The 23,198-nt window shown below is 45.7% G+C and overlaps 1 protein-coding gene, 1 long non-coding RNA gene and 1 pseudogene across 2 annotated transcripts; 1 reads left to right on the forward strand and 2 right to left on the reverse strand.

The window, feature by feature from the left end:
- Positions 1-7,918: 7,918 nt before the first annotated feature.
- Positions 7,919-9,094, reverse strand: LOC143435426 (uncharacterized). The gene is made up of 2 exons (XR_013105731.1): positions 8,676-9,094; positions 7,919-8,551 (listed from the first exon to the last, which is right to left on the reverse strand). It is a non-coding gene; the product is annotated as an uncharacterized LOC143435426 (long non-coding RNA).
- Elp6 (elongator acetyltransferase complex subunit 6) lies at positions 8,225-22,885 on the forward strand. Its single transcript, XM_034484650.2, has 7 exons — positions 8,225-8,391; positions 12,215-12,293; positions 13,851-13,921; positions 15,259-15,377; positions 17,282-17,483; positions 19,653-19,799; positions 22,345-22,885. The coding sequence occupies exons 1-7, from the start codon at positions 8,338-8,340 to the stop codon at positions 22,471-22,473; spliced, it is 801 nt and encodes a 266-aa protein (XP_034340541.1). The 5' UTR covers positions 8,225-8,337; the 3' UTR covers positions 22,474-22,885.
- On the reverse strand, positions 10,569-11,847 carry LOC117693609 (uncharacterized; annotated as a pseudogene).
- Positions 22,886-23,198: the final 313 nt, after the last annotated feature.

A 23,198-nucleotide genomic window follows, 5' to 3' on the forward strand; every position in this document is an offset into this window, starting at 1 on the left:
TATGTTGTTTATTTGGGAACTAGAAGGGATAAGTGGGGTATTTACCAAATAGTATTTACTACAACATCCACCTCCCTAAAATGCAATAAAACTTAAGAAAAAAATTCTACTCGTCTGTCCTGTGGGGTCCACAGTTCTGGGAGATGCCCTGCCAGCTTTCCCCAGGACTCTGCAGTCTCCAGTTTGACCCCAGACCCTGTCCAGGCCACAGGCCTTTCCTACTTCTATCTCACTCCAGCCTTTCTTTCCCCTTAAACCAGTCATTTGGGAAGACTGTCGAAAAGTGTTCGTCTCCATTTTCTGGAACTTTCTCTCCTGCCTCTCCTTTGACCGAGGGTCCTTGTTTCCTTCCTTCATTATTATGTTTATGTATTACAGGCATTCAAACTCCAACAATATGTTCATGAGGGAAAGAGACAACCCCCGCCTGCCCTCTGGGGCTGGAGAGACACTCAGCAGTAATAAGTCTTTTTAAAAAATCTCTGGGACTAGAGAGATCGTTGAGGGGTTAAGAGAACTGGCTACCCTTCCAGAAGCCTCAGGTTCTATTCTTGGCACCCACATGGCAGCTCACAGCCATATGAACTCCAGGTTCAGGAGATTCAATATGTTCTTCTGGCCTCTGAAGGCGCCAGGTACACATGTCATGCATGCAGGCAAAACACAACCCCAACACAACACACACACACGCACACGCACACGCACACACACCTTTATTTAAAAAGAGGCATTTAACCTCTGTTTAACCAAGCCTCACGGTGTTAACTCGTCACCATTAGCCAGTGTCTGCTGCCCTCTGGTGGGCATGTAGGAAATGGCCCAACTTCCAGCTCTTTCCGTTAGCCAGCTGTGTGGTTTTGTGTTCATCTTCAGCTCCATCCCAGACAGATGGCAGAAGCAAGTGCTGTGCCCAGGAGGCAAACAACGTGACAGCGTGGAGTGTCTGTCACAGAGGTGAATTCAAGGGTAGAGTCATGAGAGGAAAGGCTTTGAAGTTGAGAAGGCTCAAGGCCTGGAATAGTCTCTTTAGTAGTAATCCTCCTCCTGCTCCTCCTCCTCCTCCTGCTCCTCCTCCTCATTATTTTCAGCAACAAGCAGGGTCTCATTGTGTTTGGACTGGATGGACTGAAACCCATAGGGACCCTCCTGGTGCTGCCTCTCGAGTGCTAGATTTAAAGGCATTCCTGGCTATTTTGTTTTTTGAAGATTTAATTTTCTGTGTATGAGGATTTTGCCCATATCTAAGTATGTGCACCACATGTGTGCCTGGTGCCTGTGGAGGTCAGAAAAGGAGACAGCAGGAGTGTCGGAGCCCCTGGACAGCATGCGACTGCTGGAAGAGCATCCGGCTTATACCTTCAGCTGTCTCTTTAGCCTCTACCGCTACTAGTACTAGTACTTCTGCTATTACTAGTACTAGTACTTCTGCTATTACTAGTACTTCTGCTATTACTAGTACTAGTACTTCTGCTATTACTATTACTAGTACTTCTGCTATTACTAGTACTTCTGCTATTACTATTACTAGTACTTCTGCTATTACTATTACTAGTACTTCTGCTATTACTATTACTAGTACTTCTGCTATTACTAGTACTAGTACTTCTGCTATTACTATTACTAGTACTTCTGCTATTACTATTACTAGTACTTCTGCTATTACTAGTACTTCTGCTATTACTATTACTAGTACTTCTGCTATTACTAGTACTAGTACTTCTGCTATTACTAGTACTTCTGCTATTACTATTACTAGTACTTCTGCTATTACTATTACTAGTACTTCTGCTATTACTAGTACTTCTGCTATTACTATTACTAGTACTACTTACTACTACTACTTTGGTTTTTTCAAGACACCATTTCTCTTTGTGTAGCTCTAGCTGTCCTGAAGCTTGCTCTGTAGACCAGGCTGGTCTTGAACTCATATAGATCTGCTTCCCTTTGCCTCCTGAGTGCCAAGATTAAAGGTGTGTGTGTGTGTGTGTGTGTGTGTGTGTGTGTCCCCACGCTGCCCAGACCCATTTATTATTTTTTAATGTGTCTGCATATGTCACTGTTTGCCATGTGTGTAGACACCTGAAGAGACCAGAAAAAAGCATCGGATCCCCTGGAGTCTCACATGCCGGTGTGACTGCCGGGAACTGAGCCATGTCCTTGGAAAGCAGCAAGTGTCCTAACGGGTGAGCTACCAGTCCAACCCCCAGAACAGTGGAAAGACTGGCGCTAAGGGGGCAGGGAAATGAAGATGTTTATTTGTTTTGTGGTTGTTTTTTCTTGCTCTCCAGGAACTCACTCTGTAGACCAGGCTAGTCTTAAACTGGGAGATCCTCCTGCCTCTGCCTCCTGAGTTCAGGGATTAAAGGTGTGTCCCACCACTTCCTAGCTGACACTTAAGAGTTCTCAGGATAGCACACCAGAGAAGGCACTGGGACACAGAGAGAACCTGGAGTCTGCAGAGGGTCATGCTCAAGTGTTCAGAATATAAAGACATTCCCCAAGGCCAGGGAAAGAAGCTCAAAAAGACAAGGAGGGGGCAGAACTAGGAGGAAATAATAAATCCAACCTAATAAATCGAAGCCATGAAAAACCCACAACTAACATTCTATTTCATGATGAAAAACTAACCGTTTTCCCTTAAAATAAGAAACAAGGCAAAGATGTGTGTTTTCATTGTTTCCAGCCAATATCCTTAAGTAAGAAACAAATAAAAGGTATCTAGGTGAGAAAGAAAGAGATAAAATTATTCTCCTCACTGACACTATGGTCATTTACTCAGAAAATTCAATTGAACCTTTTGAAAGCTACAGGAATTAATGAGTTTAACAAGGATGAATGGCAAATCACAATAGACAACTAAACTGTAACTGGGGAGGTATTTCCTAGTGCATGTGAGACTCCCTGGCAGCACCACATACAGAAAGCAAAACAGTAAGAGCTGGAGAGATGGATGCCTGGATAGACATTTACTATGAAAGTCTGGTGACCTGAGTTTAATCCCGAAACCCATGGAAAGGCAGGAGAGAGCTGACATCCACATGTACTTGACCACTCTGTAGATCCAGAGTACATGACCTCCACATGTACTTGGTGGTGCACACCCACACCCCCACACCCCCCACACTACCCCCCACCCCTCCCACCATCACCACCACCATCACCATCACCATCACCACCACCATCATCATCACCACCATCACCATCGAAATTGTGCCAGGCCTAGAATCAAATTCATCTAATCACTGCACTAAGGATGAAGAAGCAGGCAAATTCAAGACTGGTCTGGGCTACATACCAAGTTCCTGGCTAACCAGAACTGCATGGTGAGGCTGTCTCAAAAACAAAAATCAGGGTAACTGGATTTTGCATTTTGTAGACAATGTAAAAGAAACTAAAAATAAAGAGTACTATTTATGTATGGTAGGACATGGTAATCCCAGCTCTCAGGAGGCAGAGATGGGTGGCTCTTTATGAGGTCATGGTCTACATAGTAAGTTCCAAGCCAGCCAGGGCTACACAGTGAGACCTTGTCCCAAAACAAACAAACAAACAAACAAACAAACAACATCTATAATAGTACAGGAATATACTTGACAAAATAAACTTGACAAATCTGTGAAAGTCATGAACACTGGAACTACAAATATTTAAGAAGACCTCAATGAATGGAACAGAGAGACAGACAGAGAGAGAGACAGAGAGACACAGACAGACACACACATAGAGACAGAAAGAGAGAGAGGGGAGGAGGAAGAGGAAGAAGAAGAGGAGGAAGAGGAAGAAGAGGAGGAGGAAGAGGAAGAAGAGGAGGAGGAAGAGGAAGAAGAGAAAGAGGAGGAGGAAGAAGAACTGTAAACTATAACCCTAGTACAGGATGCACTCTGGTTGGACGACCACAAGTTCAAGGCCAGTCTGAGCTGCATAATAAACCAGATCAGCAAAGTCTACACAGCAAGCACTGCCTCTAAAAGCCAAGAAATAAGTAAAATGAGAAAATACAAGTAAGGCTGTTAGAAGAGAGTACTGCCCTCACAGAGGACTAGGGTTTAGTTTGCAGCACCCACATTGTAAGGCTCACAACTGCCTGTAACTCCAGCCCCATGGGCTCCGCCTCTTGTCCCCATGGGCACTGCCACTTCCCATACCCATAATTAAAAATATAAAGATAAAACATTTAAAAACAAGAAAAAGAACAAAACAACCCAACAAACAAAAACCTGGTAGATTACTTTGATAGTTTGTGATATTTATGTTCAACAGAACAGACACCCAGCTGTGAGCATCAGGCCAACTCCAACTCTTGGGGTCAGTGGTCTCTCTATCTCTGTCTCTGATTATTAGGGGCTGGAGATATGGCTCAAGAGTTAAGAACACTAGTTACTGAAACAGTTAAACTTTTTCAGAAACTCCTAGCAGACTGAACAGAACCAAGAGTGCAGGTCAGCTTGGTTGTGAGCTCTGTGTTTCAGGGACACAAGCTGACCACAAGATAGATGGTTGGTTACGAATAGGCTCTTAGAGAATAGCCCATACAAAATGTTCCCCATGACTGTTCCTTGGACCCTGTCACAAACTGAATAATGGGCTGGAACTTTCTGCAGGTACTCTCCAATAACCTTCACTCCCCCTGGGTTGTGGTTTCCCCCTTGAGTTGTGTTTTTTGACTTTAAATTCTCTCTGTCTCCAAAGCCCCGGGTCAGACCCCATTGCCCCTGCGTGGGCTACAGGTCTTGACCTCAACATGTTGATCGAAATATACCTCTTGCGGATAACAACAAGTTCTGTGTCTTGTGAGTTAATGGGTGGCCGAAAATTCCTGAGGCTTGGGTGAGGTCCTCCCTTCCTGGGGGCCTTATATTACCACATGATAACCCACAACCATCAAACTCTAGTCCCAGGGCATCTGATGTCCTCTTCTGGACTTCGAAAGCACTAGGTACTCATGTGGGCAGAACATCCATACCCATAAAATAAAATAAGTCTTTAGATCTTAAATGTCATTTATTATTGTGTGTGAAAATGTGAACGTGGATGCCCATGTGCCATGGCATACCTGTGGAGATCAGAGGACAACTTGCAGAAATCAAATCCTCTTTCCTCTGTGGGTCTGGGGCTCAGACTTGCCCTTTTACCTGAAGAACCATCTCAGCCCCAGCGATTGCTTCACTTTCTCACTACCAGTAAACCCAAACAGCCCTTTTGTTTCTTTGAGAAGAGGTCTTGCCACGTAGCCCTGGCTGTCCTGGAACTCACTATGTAGACCAGGCTAGCCTCAAACTCACAGAGATCTGCCTGCCTCTGCCTCCTAAGTGCTGGGATTAAAGGTGTGCTCCACTATGGCCTGCTCAAAGAGCCCACTTTTGGCTGTAAGGCCTAACTCATCTTGACTCAGAGAGGTCAGCTTTGACTTCCATCCCACGTGTAGAGCTTCAGAGGGGGTCATCTTGATCCTTATCTTAATCTTGTAGTTTTTGCAAAAATATCCAGGCTAATTACTGATCTTTTACACACAGCTGGGTTTAACAAAAACATTACCCCAAATGGTAATGTTTTACCATTTTACCTGATTAAATACAAACAAACAAACAAACAAACCTCCAAAAAAAACAAAAAAAAAACCAAAAAGGAAAATTCACTTAAACTCCACACACCTTTTCCCAGATCTTCTTAACTCTCTTTTGGCAACAGGCCCTAGGCCTGCAATACAGGAAGCTTGGCTTTGGGTAGTGAACTTTTTCCTCATGATCTGAGGGACTCTTTAGGACTACATGATTTAAGCAGGACCTTCAGGGAAGGCCTCCAAGATAAAGTGAGAACTGAACCAAAGACCTGGAGTGGCTTCAAATCAGCTGGATATCTGGGGGGAAGAGTCATTCCCGAAAGAAGCACTTCTCGCTGGGCAGTGGTGGCACACGCCTTTAATCCCAGCACTTGGGGGGCAGAGGCAGGCAGATTTATGAGTTCGAGGCCAGCCTGGTCTACAGAGTGAGTTCCTGGACAGCCAGGGCTACACAGAGAAACCCTGTCTCGAAAAACAACAACAACAAAAAACAAAAACAAAAACAAAAAAAAAACCAAAAAAAACAAAAACAAAAAAGCACTTCTCTGCACATACCTGAGGGTGGGTACACAGGTGTATTCCCACCATACCATCTTTTTTTTTTTTTTTTTTTTTTTTTTTTTTTTTTTTTTTTTTTTTTTTTTTTTTTTAAGTATTATTGCCAGGCATAGTGATGCACGCCTTTAATTCCAGCACCCAGAAATCACAGGCAGGTCTGTGAGTTCAAGGCCAGCATGGTCTACCTAGCAAGTTTCAGGATAGCCAGGACTACATAGACTCTGTCTTTTCTTTTTTTGGGGGGGGGGGGGAGACAAGGGGTGTTTCAAGACAGGGTTTCTCTGTGTAGCCCTGGCTGTTCTGGAACTCACTCTGTAGACCAGGCTGGCCTCGAACTCAGAAATCCACCTGCCTCTGCCTCCCAAGTGTTGGGATTAAAGGCATGCGCCACCACCGCCTGGCTAGACTCTGTCATAAGGAAAAAACATGTATGGGTGTTTTGCTTGCATGTACATGCCCAGTGCCTTAAAAAGACAGAAGAGGACCGTTCAAGCACCTGGAAGAGGGACGACAGACAGTTGTGAGTAAGCAGTGGTCTTAACTGCTGATCCAGCTCTCCAGCCCCAAGCACAATTTTGGTGAAGGCGCCTAGGACAACTACCTTAATTTCTAAACCACTATCCAGCTCTTGCATTTCTTTACAGTACCTCCAGAGAATGGGAACTGATGTATTTTCCTTTTATTCCTTCCTAATTATGCCTTTTGAGATTATAATTACATCATTCCCCCTTCCCCTTCCCCTCTCCAAACCTTCCATATCCCTCTCCTGGCTCTCTTTCACATGGCCTCTTCTTTCATTGTTATTCCACACATGTATGTTTCTGTATATAACATCTATGTATGCCGTTATTTTATTTATTTGTTTATTATTTTTGTTTTTTTGAGACAGGGTTTCTCCACTGGCTGTCCTGAAATTTGATCTATAGATCAGGCTGGCCTCGAACTCAGAGATCTGCCTGCCTCTGCTTTCCAAGTGCTGAAATTAAAGGTGTATGTCACCACCACTAGCTTAATATTTCTTTCCTCCTCCTCCTTTATTTGTTTGCTTGCTTTTTTTTGTTTTGTTTTGTTTTTTTTTTTGTTTTGTTTTTTTGTTTTTGTTTTTTTTGAGACAGATTTTCTGGGTAGGTCTGGCTGTCCTGAATTCACTTTGTAGACCAGGCTGGCCTCATACTCAGAGATCTGGCTGCCTCTGCCTCCTGAACACTAGGATTAAAGGCATGCTCCCCTAACACCCAGTTACATTATTTTTATTTTCTAGAGGTAGTTTCATAAAGCCCAGACTTGCTGGCAATCCTCCTGCCTAAGCCTCCCGAGAGCTGAGATCACAATGTTGCCAAGTTTTTAATGTTGTTTTTGATGATAGGAAAGCACTTTTTGACTGACCTGTATCCCTCTGGCTTTGCTTGCTTTTAATTTTTATTTTTTTAGCAGAAGGCCAAGGAAGGGCCTTGCTCACTTAAAATAAAACTATGTATATGCTTGGTGTCCTTGGAGGCCAGAGGAGGGTATCAGATTCCCTGGGGCTGCAGTTACAGAGGGTTATAAGTTGCCAAGTGGATAGTGAGACTCAAATTAGGGTTCTCTAAAATCTGTTGAGCCCCCTTAAATTTCTGTGTATGTTGTGTGTTCATTGGCGGCAAAGGCCAGAAGAGGGCGTCGGGTCCCCTGGAGCTGGAGTTACGAGTTGAGCAACCCAATGTGAGTGGTCTTCCAAAGGAGCAGCAAGAGAGCTTACTACCTGAGCCATCTCTTCAGCCCCCTGGCTTTTGCTTTTACACAAAAAAACTTTTCATGATGTAATTCTGTGCTGGTAAGTTTTATTTTCGCTTTTTTACGAAGATCCGGCTAGCATTTCCCTATATGTCCCATGTATCTAGCCTAAGTTTGTGAGCAATACACCAGGAAGACGTGGAGCGACCCGGAGGTGCGGATGGAGGGGGAGCAATGAAAAGAGAAAGCTCACCCGCTTGTGCTAAATTGTGAGGGAGCATCAGCACCGCGCCTGAATGAGGGATCACTCTATGGTTCAGCTTTACAGGCTTACGTGATCACACGCTTGCGCAGCAGCATCACAACCCCAAGCCTGATTGGCTGACGCGGGGGCCGGCAGCGAGATCACGCACGCGCACTTTCTTGCGCGCGAGCGTGGTCTCGGGGGTGTTGTTCTTGGGTCTTCATTCTTTCTGTAGAACCATAATTTTTAATCCCAATTCACAATGTTCCCGGAACTCAACAACCTTCTCAGCACCACCCCAGACAGGACCGAGCAGGTAAGATGTCGCGCGGACCGGAAGAGGGCAGGTCCCGGGAGCGTTCAGTATTGCATCCGGGATACTGCGCGCTGGAGCAGGTTCGTCTGCGGTAAACCGAGGGCATCTGGGAGTTGTAGTCTGAAGAGGGCTCGCCGAGGCTGCAGTTGCGTGCCTGGGCCTGTGGAAGATGGGCTTCCTGGTCCATCTTACCTGTTCATTTCCAGGTCTCAGGGCCATGTACTCCGTGCCACTCTGGCTCCTAGAGGTGGTTGCAGAACAGGCCCTAGAGGAGAGCCTCTTACCTTCCCTAAGTCTCCTTCCACCCTGGAACATTTTACAGACTGCATGGAACACCGCTTGCACTCTTCCTGGTTCTGATGACGTCTAAGAACTGTTCACAATTGAACATCTGCTTGTGTTAAGCCTTCAGCATATTCCGTCCACTCTGTTTTTCTCAGCCTCCTCACTCTCCGTGGAACCTCAAGGTCTTTCACATTTTCACGTAGGCGTTACCTCTCCCAGGAGTATATTTGTCTTACTCTATAATTTGCAGCAAACATACCACATATGGAAAGCCTTTTATAATAACTATGGTGCCAGGCAAACTGTAACTTTGAATAGATCCTTGTGGATTTTATTTGCCCAACAGTTCTTGATTGTTCAGGCCTCCAGTTCTGACTTCTTTTCTAGTTGCTAGGGCATTTCCCAGGTCCAGAGTGACAACAGGAAATGACCACACTGGGTGGGTGGGAAAGGTGTTTCAAGGCCTGGCAGTGTGATTTGGCATTTTATATGGGGGGAGGGGAACAACTGAAACCCAGAGAGATTAGGCAGGTTTGCCCTAAGTTGGTACAGCAATTGACGTGGTGAGTGACAGACCTTGATCCTGATGTTGTCTGGAATACAGCAGGTAGCTAGACAATGCAGAGACCATCTTCATAGGGCTTTCCAGCCATCACTGTGATAAGAGTCCAGTCTGAACCACAGCCATTGGGAGATCTTAGTTATCAGAGGCCTTGCCAAGAATTGGGCCACAGGATAGCACAGTGGATAAAGGGCTTGGCACCAAGTATGGAAGTGGAATTTAGATTCTGATAACCTATGTCAAATCTAGGTAGGCAAGAGGGCACCTGTCATCTCAGCATTAAAGAGGCAGAGATGGGATCCCTGGGGCAAGCTGGCTGGCTGCTTTAGTTGAAATTGGCTAGTCATCGAGAGTCCCCACCTTGATAAATTGGAAAAATGGAAAACGGCTGAAGAAGATACCCAGCATCAACTTCAAGTCACCCAACATGTATAGCTGAACACACATGCCCATGCACATGCAGACACATATACCACATTCAAAAATCTAAAACAAAAACCATTTGCTTCCTCTTCGTTCACTGTTACAGACAGATCAACACCAGGGAGGATCTTAGGGCCAAAGACAGACTTAAAACATCTCACGATTAGGTGTGTGGTAGGGAGCAGAGACAGGCAGATCTCTGTGAGTTGTTGCAGGCCAGTTGGGACAATGCAGTGAGTCCCTGGCTCAAAACAAACAGAACAAAGTAACTCTGTCTGACTGGGCGTCTCAGGCTGGTATCTTTTGTTCCTTTGTTTTTGCTTTGATTTCTTAGGACTGTGTAGCCTTGCCTGGCTTGGAACTCACTATGTAGACTAGACTAGTCTCAAACTCAGAGTCCTACCACCCTCTGTCTCTCAGGTGCTGGGGTGAAAGGAGCCACACTCTGCTCAGTCTGGCCTTTGACCCACAATCCTGTTGCCTTAGACTTCTAAGTTCTGGGTGGAAGAACTTTTCTGAAGGCCCTTTATACTCATTGGAAATCAGAGATGAAGGCATGCTTTCTTTGAATCTAATTCTCCTTAAGACTGGTTCCTTGCCAGGTGGTGGTGGCACACGCCTTTAATCCCAGCACTTGGGAGGCAGAGGCAGGCGGATTTCTGAGTTTGAGGCCAGCCTGGTCTACAGAGTGAGTTCCAGGACAGCCAGGGCTACACAGAGAAACCCTGTCTCGAAAAACCAAAAAAAAAAAAAAAAAAAAAAAAAAAAGACTGGTTCCTGAGTTACTAAGCCAAACAGTGAAAAAATAATAATTTTCTTTCTTTCCTTTCTTTTTTTCTTTTTGCCAATAACATCAGTTTAGTACCTCGAGGAGGCAGTTATAGTCTGGTAGGCGTAGAGCCAGCCCTTACAGGTCATTGAGTTTCAGAACAGTCTGGTTCATGGCCTGGTGAAATCTCTATATCCTCTTCCGTGGTGCTAGCCAAAGTTTCTTCCAGGTTATCAATGGTTTTCTCCATCTTTGCCACAGATGTTTCAGCAAACTCTTCAGCTCTTCCAAAAGTTTGATCTCTGTGCTTGCCCTCCTTGATGGAATACTCCTCTGAGGCTGTCAGCATCTTGAGGGCCTGGTCAGTGGTTCAAAACTCCTCCCTCAGCCACCTGAATTGTCTCCCAGCCACATTAGTGGTCTTCTGAGCCCTCCAATTCTCCTTCCAAGGTCACCAGCTTCCTGGCCACCTCCTCATATTTGCAGCTGGGGACCTCTGTGGTGGACTTTGGCCTGCCTTCTATAGCTGAACCTTCTCTATCTCCTATCTTTTCTTGATCTTCCATAGCCCGGCTTTCAATGACCTTTCTCTCTTGCTCTCATCAGCTGCTTTCCCAGTCTTCTCTAGCTTTTGCAGGGCTGTAGCCAGGCGCTGCTGTGCCTGACTCCTCCTATAGGAGCTGAGTGGTGCTTCAGGGAGGCCACATCTGCTTCATCCTCAGTGGCCTTCTTCTCAGCCTGCTGCAGTTTCTCCTGGGCATTCTTCACAGACTCGGAATAGTTTTCCACCTCCGCCTCTGTCCCCTTTCGCTTCTCCCGGAAGGTCTGCTGCTCTCATCCAGCTGCCTGCATCGGTCCTCAGCTTGCTTCTTGTCAGCCTCGGTCTGCTCAGCAAGGTGATGGTATTCTCCTTGTCCAGTTTCAGCATCTGCATCTTCTTTTGGATGGCATCTGTATTGGGTGGGCAAGCTGTAAAGACTGGGTAAACTGGGCTGCTTGCGAGCACTGAATGCGTAGGCTCTTTCCTACTTCTGAGGCTGAGCTGTGCATGCCCATCGTCACTAATGGGACTCACAGCTTTACCCTCTCACAATTTTAATTATTGAGTTTCTTATTTTTTTTAACAACTTGGTTTTTTTCATTTTTTTTTTATGTATATCCATGTTTGTCTGCATATGAGTGCAGATGTCTGTAGAGGTTAGAGATGTTGCATCTTTTTGGAGCTAGACTTATAGGCAGTGGGAGTTGCCTGATGCAGACACAGTCCCTTGCAAGAGTAGCCTGTACCCTTAGCTTGTAAGTCATCTCTCCAGCCTGATTTTCTTCAGGTTTTAATTTTCAGGTGTGTGTGTATGTTCCCATGTTTGTGTGCATGAATACAGTTGCACAGGAGCCCAGGTGTGGGTGTGGTAGCCATTCCTCTTACTTTGTTTTGAGACTGTTGTTCACTGCATACACTAGCTGGCCATAGAACGTGTAGACATTCCATCTTTGCCTCCTGTCTCTCGGCATAAGCTCTGAGCTTGCAGTTATCCACTGCTGGGTCTGACTTTACTCGAGTTTTGGGGATTCAAACTCAGGTCCCAGTTATTGCACAGTGAGTGTTTTATCCACTGAGCTATCTCCTCCACTCTGACGTTTATTCATTTTTGGATTAATTTAATATATGTCATTAATGAACAGCTGTTCAAGTGTGGAAATATACAAAACTGACTTGGTTTCTCTTATGGGGCACACCTCTTTACAGGGTGTCTAACTTACTTTATGCTCTTCTCAACTTTCAGGGGAAACTGACTCTCCTCTGTGACGCCAAGACAGATGGCAGCTTCCTTGTGCATCACTTCCTCTCCTTCTACCTGAAAGGTATGTGACTCCTTGGTACTGTAGAAAAGGAACCCCAGGTCTGGAGAGATGGCTCAGCAGTTCAGAGCACTGTCTACTCTCCAAGAGGACTCCGGTTTAATTCCCAGCACCCACATGGCGTCTCACAACCATTTGTAACTTCAAAAAAACCCCCCCAAAATCAGTAATTGTCTAGCCAGGCAGTGGTGGTGCATGCCTTTAGTTCCAGGACTCAGGAAGCAGAGGCAGGTGGATCTCTGAGTTTGAGGCCAGTCTGGTCTACAGAGTGAGTTCCAGGACAGCCAGAGCTACACAGAGAAACCCTGTCTCAGGAAAACAAAAACAAAAAAACCAAACAAACAACAAAACAACAACAAACGGAAACCCAGAACAGCTAGGAAAATAGAGAAGAAAAACCCTAAGGAAACAACGAGAACATTGATTGCCCTGGCTTTGGTGTTTGGATAATCAGTAAGGTCCTCTATCAGATACCAAGTGATGGGAGCATCATTTGGTAGCATGCTTGAGGACCTGAGTTCAGATCTTAGGCAGTTCCAGAAAACCCAGATGTGGTGCAGACCTGTAACCACAGCACTAGGGAGAGAGGGAAAGAGTCAGGTAGATTCCTGGAATCTCAGTGGCCAGCACACACCCATCCCCACACACACACCCACACACACACACCCTCACACGGAGTACTTAGGGGCCAGGGAGATAGCTCAGTTGGTAAACAGCACTGGCTGCACCGGCCTGATGATCTGAGCTCAGTCCCCAGCACCCACATGATAGGAGGGAAGAACTGACTCCCACAAGTTGTCCTCTGTCTTCTGTACTCACACCAAGGTGCGTGTGCACAGCCATCCTTCCCCCAAGTAAACAAACACATAACTGAAATAACCAAACAGAAGCTGGGGATGTGACTTAGTGGCAGAACTGGGTTTAATCCCCAGTTCTAGAAAACAAAGGGGGAAGGACATTTTGGCTTGGTAAGGTGGTTCAGTGGGTAAAAGTACTTGTCACACAAGCTTGGCAACCCGAGTTCAACGTTTGGAACCTGTGTGCAGGTAGAAGGAGAGAATCAACTCCAGAAACTTGTTCTCTGATGTCTGTGCATACACATCTCACACACACACACACACACTAATTTTTTTTTTTTAATGCATCTTAGGGGCTTGGGGTTATAGTTCAGTTTGTAGAATGTTTACTTAATATACATGAAACCCAGGGTTGAGTTTCCAGTATCATAGCAAGGGCTGCACAGAGAAACTCCGTCTCAAAAAAAAAAAAAGAAAAAAAAAAAAGCAAAACAAAAACTAGAGTTTAAAGTCATCCTGGGTTATATAGGAAGTTGAAGACAAGCATGTGCTGCCTGAGACTCTGCCTCATAGAAAGAAGGCCGGGAGGTGAGTCTTAGACAAATCGAGCGTGATTATATCAGAGTGCAAGGCCTCATCTAGGCCTTCCTTCGTGTTCTTCTTTCCAGAGGGTTGAAGTATTGTTTGGTTGTAAGCAGAGGATTTGTTTTAAAAGTCAATTTACTTTGTTTGTTTGTTTTTGTTTTTGTTTTTTTTTTTTTAGCTAATTGTAAAGTCTGCTTTGTGGCACTCGTCCAGTCTTTCAGCCATTACAATATTGTGGGACAGAAACTGGTAAGTGTTTCAGCCCTCTGTGGTGATATCCCTTCAAAGGCGCTTGTGTCATGCATGGGCCGTGGCTGGGATTTTTCTTTCCTTTCCTTTTCTTTTTCTTTTCTTCTTTTCGTCTTTTCCTTTTCCATCCCCACCCCCCTTTTTGTTTGTTTTTTAGTTTTGTTTTTATTCTAGACAGGGTTTCTCTGTGTAACCTTGACTGCCCTAGAACTCACTCTGTAGACCAGGCTGGCCTTAAACTCAGAAATCCACCTGCTTTTGCCTCCTGAGTGCTGGGATTAAAGGCACGTGCCACCACTGTCTTCTGTGGCTGGGCTTTTCTGTTTGGGTTTTGGAGAATCTAACAGGAAGGACTGAGGATATCTTGGGACCCCGAACCCCTTATCCAAAGGATTAAAGCAAAAACTGGGCATGGGACCCTGAACCCCTTATCCAAAGGATTAAAGTAGAAACTGGGCATCTTTTATTGAAAGTGTATAGAACCAGACCTAGCATTTATAGTTGTCAGTGACTCAAACCCTTCTCCTGATTGTATCCAGTTAAAGTTTTCTTGCCTACTTGAATGTGTTTTCACACAACTTTAATCCCAGTACTCAGGAGGCAGGGACTGGTGAATCTCTGTAAGTTCACGGACAGCCAGGTCTACAGAGAGTGAGTTGTAGGACAGTCAGGGCGTCATTGTGAGACACTGTCTCAGACAGCGCACCACCAACAAAATAAAGCAGGTGTCTCACCTCGAGAGCATCAATTGTTGGTTTGAAGCACTGCACTGTACAAGTTGGTGGCTCACGCCTCTCATCCCAGCACCAGGAGGTAGAGGCAGGAGAACACAAGATCAGGGTTGGGACTGCAGAGGTACCTCAGTGGTTAGTGCTGTTGCAGAGGATCTGAGTTAGGTTCCCAGCACCCCCATCAGGCAGCTTACAACCTCCTGAGGCAGCTGTACTTGCAAGCAGAGATACTTACATATAATTAAAAAGTAAAAATAATCCCAGCACTCAAGGAAACACAGATAGGCAGACCTCTGTAAGTTTGAGGCCAGTCTGGTCTACAAATCTAGTTCCAGGACAGCTAGGGATACACAGAGAAAAACTGTCTTAAAAAAAAAAAAAAAAAAGGTCAGGGTTACGTTCCGCTGCATTTTGAGTCAAGGCCTGCTTGGGAGGATACCCAAGTCCGTGTTGCAAATATCGGAAAGCAGAGTGTGAACAGACAGGAACACTTCAGCAGGGGTTGGAATTTGTCTTACTGCCTTTTTAGCCAGTATGTAGCTTCTCTGAAAGGTTCCCCATTCCCTTCATGGCACAGCAAGTCATTCTGCTTTTTGTCTTATCTAGGGTGTCAGCTTGACAGCGGCTCGGGATCGAGGGCAGCTTGTGTTCCTGGAGGGCCTCAAGTCCTCTGTGGAAGTCCTTTTCCACTCTCAGGAGGAGCCTCACCCCCTGCAGTTTCTCAGGTCAGAACTGTAGTGCTGGGGGGTGGGGGCAGACAAGGGCTGCTGTGTTGTGTCAGGAGGCAGAAGCGGCTTCAGGGATCAGACACTTCCCCTATGTCCCTACGTGTCAGATAGCCCTTGGCTGACATGAAGCCGATGGTAGGTGGTGGTCCCCAGAGCTGTGGAAAGCATTGTTTTCTGGGAGGACAGCAGTGAAGTGCTCTGCTGTTTCTCTGATGGTGGCTCAGACTCCGTGCACCTGCCTTTGCTCTTTCTTGCCTTTGTATAGAAACTAAGGGATATGGGCTAGTGACCTGTTTTGTTTTGTTTTGTTTTTTAAATTTTATTGGAACATAGCCATATTTGTTTGTCATTGATTGTCCCTGGATATTTGGCTTTATAGCCACAGACTGGTTAGTTGATGCAGGGGAAAAAAAATGACCTGCAGGCTTAAATATCTCTTGTGTGACTCTCTAACAACAGCAACAGGAAATTGCTGCAGGTCTGAGACTGGCTATGCCATGCTCCTCAGCCTTTTTGAATATCAGCCCCTAAATGGCCACTATTCTTTCTCTTCCACAAAGGAGTCCATGACCAAACTATCCCCACTGCCCTGCTTTTTCAGATATTCCCTTTTGCAGTGGCCAGAATGTCTGTGTGTGTGACATATTCCCTAGCACCCTGGCCTTGTTTTATCATTTGACTGCAGGGGATGGTTACACCTGATCCCAGTGTGTGGGAGCTGTTCTCCAGTGCCAAGGGGGAAGGTGGTTGCCTTGGGCACTGTGCTCCACTCCTCCTCACACTGCTGGGAAATGACAGCTTGCAACATCCCCAGGGAAGGTGGGGGGTGGGTGGGTCACCATGTGTCAGAAATGTGTCAGTTCTGCGTGTACACTAGCAACCATAGGCCACACCCCTCATCAAGATGCTTGAATTCAAGCAGCAACTCTGCTTCCTCTAGCTGTTCAGGATCTGCTGCAGAGGCCTCTCTTACTTGCTCATTCTGGCTTGTTCATCTAGGTGTCACAGCTTTTGGATTGAGAGGCTATATAGTTGTTGTTGTTGTTCTTCCTCCTCCTCCTCCTCCTCCTCCTCCTCCTCCTCCTCCTCCTCCTCCTCCTCCTCTTCTTCTTCTTCTTCTTCTTCTTTTATGTCTTTCTTTTGAGACAGTCTCACTGCCTTCCCCAGGCTGGCCTCCAGCTTTCTGCTCTCTTGCTTCTGTTGTAGTTGGGACTATAGGTATGGACCACCATGCCAGGTCTTTATAATGTCTCTTCAGGAACTCAAGGCTTGTTCAGTTTTTGTAGCCCCTAAATTTTACCTTAGTACCTGGGAGGCCATAGAAAATACTTGATTTGGAGTAAAGTAAAATTTACTTGTGTATGTGTGTTTGTGTGTGTGTGTGTTTGTGTGTGTGTGTTGTGTTTTTTCTAGGTTGCTAAATACTATTGTACAGTTCTTTGCCTTCTCCAGCCTTCCTTGGTGCTACTTTGTCCCAGATGAATGTTTGTAGAGTTGTGCACGGTGGTACATGCTGTAATCCTAGCACTCGGGAGGTAGAATCAATGGGGTGATGGATTCCAGGTCAGTTCTAAAGTGTCACAAACTTTAGTGACAAAACTTTAGTGAACAAAGAGAGGAGCTGGGGCTGTGGTTCAGTTGATAGTGTTTGCCTAGTGTGTGTGAAGCCCTGTGTTTGACACCCAGCCCTCCGTCAGACCAGCTGTCATTCATGCTACAGAGCACTTGGGATGTGGAAGCAGAGAGGTCTTGTCTTTCTTGTTTGTCTGTGCCATCCTTGGCTACATAGTGAGTTCAAGGCCAGGAGTTCGTGAGACACTGTCTCAAAATAAAACAAACATTCCCACCACATATGTAGACTGACTGACAACCGCTTTGGTGATTCTCTCCTGCATTTCTAGGGAGGCTGGTGCAGGGAACTTGCAGTCGCTGTATAAGTTTATACAGGACACCCTGAAGCCTGCGGACAGTGGGGAGTCTCCATGGAAGTCCCCGGTGCTGTTGGTGGACAACCTCAGTGTGCTGCTGAGTGTGGGCGTGGGGGCAGTTGCTGTGCTGGACTTCATGCAGTACTGCCGAGCTACGGTGTGCTGCGAACTGAAGGTACGGACGAGGCTGCTGTGGTCGCTGAGAACCCAGCTGTGTGCTCTGTTTTCTCTCTCTGCTTTGACTTTCGCTTTCCTCTGGTGGACGCAGAAATTCTTTGTTCTGCCTGTTCTGCTTTACCCTACTTGGCAATGCTAAATAATAAACCTCTCAAAATTAAAGGTTGACTAGCACCGTGGGACAGTACCGCAGTCCCCGCCTGTGTGCCCTGGGGTTCCTCAGTGAGTGAAGGTTAGCTGGAGTCATGACTTATAACTGCTTTGTATTTTCTTCCCTTATGGGTGAATGTCCTGGAATTGAACCTTAAACCTTTGACTGAAACTTTTTTTTTTTAAAGTGGGAAATGGGTTTACTTTTTTAGTGCAAATAGCAAATAAAACATGTTGGAAGAACATACAGCATGCATTAAACTGTATGCATTAGGCTCTGACACAGTCCAGTCTTTTTTTTTTTTTTTTTTTTTTTTTTGCTTTTTTGAGACAGGGTTTCTCTGTGTAGCCCTGGCTGTCCTGGAACTCACTCTGTAGACCAGGCTAGCCTCGAACTCAGAAATCCGCCTGCCTCTGCCTCCTAAGTGCTGGGATTAAAGGCGTGCGCCGCCACCGCCCGGCCACAGTCCAGTCTTAATAGCCACCACCATCCCTTCCTCCTCTTCCTTGTCCAAACCAACCACTTCTATAACCCCTTCGCTGGAATCCTCCAGATCCTCTGTAGCCCCCACCAGATCCCTGCTAGTCTCCACTGGATCCTCTGAAGTCTCCACAAAAGTTGTTTCTGTAGCCTCCTTGGGAGCCTCCTCTATACCCTCCCCCCACCACAACAATTTGGGCCTCACATTATAACCTTCCCCCCTACCATAACCCCCTCTACCACCTCCTTATCCTCCACCGCCTCCTCCACAACCACCACCACTACCGCCACCACTTCCATCACTGAAACATTTTAAAGCGGTAAAGTAGGGCAGGGGTTGTCACTCAGTTGGTAACATGCTTGTGTAGCAGCTGTCCATGATGTCACATGTCTGTAACCCAGCACTCGGGACGTTGTGGAAGAAGGGTTGTGAGTTTTAGGCCAGGCAAAAGTGCTGGCTGCACAAGCCTAGTGACCCGAGTGTGAGCCCAGAACCCACATCGGCGTGAAAGGAGAGCACACGTCACAGCATTGTGCTCTGACCTCCACATATGCATTGTGTGCCTGGACCAGCATGCTCTCACATCCCCTACACAGCTAATTAAAAAAAAATTAAGAGAACAAAATAATTGAGCGAGAGGCTGAACATGGCAGCATCTGCTTCCAATCCTCAGACTCCAAGTCTGAGGCCAGCCTGGGCCGCAGAGCTCCAAGCCAGCCAGGACTATGTAGCAAGACCGTGATTCAAGGAACAAAACAAAACAGAGCGGAGTGAGCTGGCTGTCTTCTACAGTACCTGGCCCACAGTGGCTACTCTTCAGTGGGTGAGGGCACAGGCTATAGGGACTAATGGGCCAGTTGTGTGGAGAGGCCAGATTCAGGGTGCAGAGCACTGGTAGAGAGAAGTTACATGAATTAGCAGTGGTGTTTCCAATCATGTAACCCGCATGCACAGTCCTGCCTGGAAGCCACGGTTAAAGGGCTGCTGAGATTGTCTTGGCTACAGTCACAGGGCCAGGATCCCTCCTGAGGCAGGGTTTCTCTGTATAGCCCTAGTTGTCTGTAGACCAGGCTGGCCTTAAACTCAGAGGTCTACCTGCCTCTGCCTCCTGAGTGCTGGGATTAAAGGTGTGTGCACCACTGTCTAGCTAAATGAAAATTTAAAGATACTTAATTTGGTAGTGGGGGCATGGACATGCTACAGACAACTTTCAGGAGTCCTCTCTGTCCTGCTGTTCTGTGAGGTCTGGGAATTGATTCAGACCGTCACGATTGATGGCAAGTGCTTTTACCTGCTGAGCTGTCTGCATGCCCCTGTGGCATGATACTCAGGAACAGAGATGGGGCTTCTAGGCTGAGGTTGGTTTTAGATGAATTGAGTTGGATGTTTAGGTTGGATTTGCAGATAAAAGATTGGAAGTAGGGTTCTGGAGCCACAGAGCACACAGAGATGGGTGTGGGGACACGGAAAGCCTGGTGTTTTCTGATCTGGGTATCCATTTGTTAAGGACCTGGTTTCCTCCTTGTGTGATGCAGGGAAACGTGGTAGCCCTTGTACATGACACTGGGGGTGCTGAGGATGAGGAGAATGGCATCCTGCTGAATGGCCTCAGTCATCAAAGCCACCTGATCCTGCGGGCTGAGGGCCTGGCCACTGGATTCTGCAAGGACGTGCATGGGCAGGTAGGTGCACAGGCTGAACGGTGGGCTACTTTGGGGAGAAGGCAGATCTTGGCTGTCCTGAGTTTTGTGCATGTGAATTCACCAGGTAGCACTGAGACTCCTGGAGCAAGAAACGGTTTTTCTGGTGGTCTCATTTGTGAATGTTAGGGCCTAAGAGTCATTGTAGGAAGACCCCAGTCTTAAATAGTATGCAAAGGCAAAGAGAGTTTATCCTGAAGAACTTAACAGCATGCAGGGATCACCATCAAAATGGGGACTGTTTGAGGGGCTTGCAGGGCCTTTTTACACAGGGCTAGGGGAATTTTTCCAGAAGGTTAGGTAACCTCTAATGTGATTGGTAGCGGCAAAGCAGTGACATTAGAAGAATTTTGATTGGTTAGTTTCATTGTATTTGGTGAGACCTTGAAGAATTTTGGAGACCAGCTCTGTTCTGGTCTTCTTATCTCCTCCAGCTAGGTGTCCCAGGAGTTCTAGACTTACCCTCCCTAAGTCAGGGCCATCATTGACTAAAGGCCCATTGTCAGTGGTTCCTTCTGAGGAGCCCAATGTGCTTCCCAGAGAATTGAAATGTTTTATTCCCTAGGTTTTGGACCTTTCATGGCCAAAGTGGTAATTTGAAAAGGAGACTTTTGTCTAGAGTGGATTAAAGCTGCATTGTGATAATAGAATTCCTTTCCTGTACTATAGTATATATATATAGTATATATATGTATATAGTATATATATGTATATAGTATATATAGTATATGTATATAGTATATATATGTATATAGTATATATAGTATATGTATATAGTATATATATGTATATAGTATATATAGTATATGTATATAGTATATATATGTATATAGTATATATAGTATATGTATATAGTATATATATGTATATAGTATATATATGTATATAGTATATATATGTATATATGTATATAGTATATATATGTATATAGTATATATAGTATATGTATATAGTATATATGTATATATGTATATAGTATATATAGTATATGTATATAGTATATATGTATATATGTATATAGTATATATAGTATATGTATATAGTATATATATGTATATATGTATATAGTATATATAGTATATGTATATAGTATATATATGTATATATGTATATAGTATATATAGTATATGTATATAGTATATATATGTATATATGTATATAGTATATATAGTATATGTATATAGTATATATATGTATATATGTACCATTCAACGTAGTTCCTTTAAAAATAAAAATGTGGGGACTGATAAGCAGGATGGCTTAGCAGGTAAGGGCGCTTACCGCGGAGCCTGGCAATTTGAGTTGGATTTGGAAGCCACATGATGAAGGGAGTGGATGACTCCCTCCCACAGGTGTCCTCTGACTTTTTATATGTGTTTTGTTTTTTTCTCTCTTTCTTTCCTCCTTCCCTCCCTTCCTTCCTCACTGCCTCCCTTCCTCTCTCTCTCTCTCTCTCTCTTCCTCTCTTTCTTTCATGTATGTGAGTAGATTGTTGCTGTCTTCAGACACACCAGAAGAGGGCATCAGATCCCATTACAAATGGTCGTGAGCCACCATGTGGTTGCTGGGATTTGAACTTAGAACCTCTGGAAGAGCAGCCAATGTTCTTAACCACTGAGCCATCTCTCCAGTCCTTGTTTTTGTTTTTCAAGACAGGGCTTCTCTATGTAGCCCTGGCTGTCATGGAACTTATTCTGTAGACCAGGCTGGTCTTGAACTCCTTCCTCTGCCTCCTGAGTGCTGAGATTAAAAATATGTGCCACCACCTCTCCTGGTAATATGTTGATTTTCAAAATCAGTCTAGCTAACAAGCACAAAGCCATGCTTGGAAAGGAGACTAAAGGACTGGAGAGATGGCTCTATTGTTACGAGCGTTTGTTGCTCTTAAAGGAGAACAAGTTTAGTTCCCAGCACCACATGGTGGCTCAGCCATGTGTGACTCCAATTCCAGGGCATCTACCATGCCCTCTAGTCTCTATGGGCACCAGGCACTCACATGGTCCACATGTAGATAAACATACATTCATAAGATAAAAATAATAAAGAGTAGTTGCTGATGTATGTATAGCTTAGTGTTAGAGCAAGTGAACAGCATGTACAGCACCCCAGGTTCAAACCCTAGTACTCAAGAATAAAACAAAGTAGACAGCGAACCGGTGGTGGCTCAGCCCGTAAGGCATCCGCCTGCAGAGGGCGCGGGTCCTGCAGAGGGAGGAAGGGAGGGAGGGAGGGAGGGAGGGAGGGAGGGAGGGAGGGAGGGAGGGAGGGAGGGAAGTGGTGGACTTTTCAATCTTCCCTGTAAGAAGCAAGCAATACAGCTGCTGTAACGGAGAGGCAAGCCTTGTAACGTTTGCTTCTGGTAGTGTTACTGTAGAAGTTGGTCTCATTACCATATGGCACGCTTGCCTGAGCTATCATAGAAGCTTCAGTGGAAGGTGACCAAGACCCAGTTGGATTCAGAGTGGAGCAGGTACTTGGTGGCTGCCTCTTCCTTAATCCTTCTCTCTCTCTCTCTCTCTCTCTGCAGCTGAGCATCCTCTGGAGGAGACCATCGAAACCCACAGCCCAGCGGGCTCGAAGTCTCACTTACCAATACAAGATACAGGATAAGAATGTGTCCTTTTTTGCCAAAGGAATGTCTCCTGCTGTTCTGTGACCTGATTTGGGACAAGTAAAATGACATTGGACAGTTGTGGGTGTGGAAGCTGAGGTACCTGGGTGGAATGGTCCTTCAGACCTTTGGCACACTCTTCAGGCTTGACTGCAGCTCCTCTGTGACCCGGGCGGATGGTGCTGAGAGGGTGTGCCCACTTTGTCTCCAGGGTTCTGCTCAGGAAACACAGCGAGGAACTGCATATGGCTTCTGCTGAGAGAGGCTGCATGGTGAACTCCAGCAGAGCGGTCCTTTGGGGCATCCCACGTGACTTGGGCCTCACCTGCCTGTTTTTGAAGGTGGTGCCATTAAGAGCCACTGTAGGTAGGAGGAGGCAGTCAGGAAGTTGTCTTGAATGGCAGCCATCCTGGCTGACAGCTGGACAGTGATGGCCAGAATAAAGAAGGTTCCCACAGCAGGCTTCCTGGAAGTTGTCTTTTTTTATGTTCCACTTCCCTTTTACAAAGGGATGTTTCCTTGCAATCTGGTGAGGAAATGGGCTTGGAAAGGAAGTGAGGACATTCGAGGCTTAGAACAGGCTGTGGATAATTGAATTGGAGCTGGGTTTCTGCAGCCATCCCTGCCAGTTTGTGTTCATGAAGACCAGAGGCACTGTCCCCACCCCTCACCCACTGACAGTGTGAACCTGCTTCTGTTTCTGCAGCATTCCCTGCCAGCCTGTGTTCATGAAGACCAGGGGCAATATCCCTGCCCCTCACCCACTGACA

The sequence above is a fragment of the Arvicanthis niloticus genome, chromosome 21 (genome assembly GCF_011762505.2).
Source record: "Arvicanthis niloticus isolate mArvNil1 chromosome 21, mArvNil1.pat.X, whole genome shotgun sequence".
NCBI classification, from domain to species: Eukaryota; Metazoa; Chordata; class Mammalia; order Rodentia; family Muridae; genus Arvicanthis; species Arvicanthis niloticus.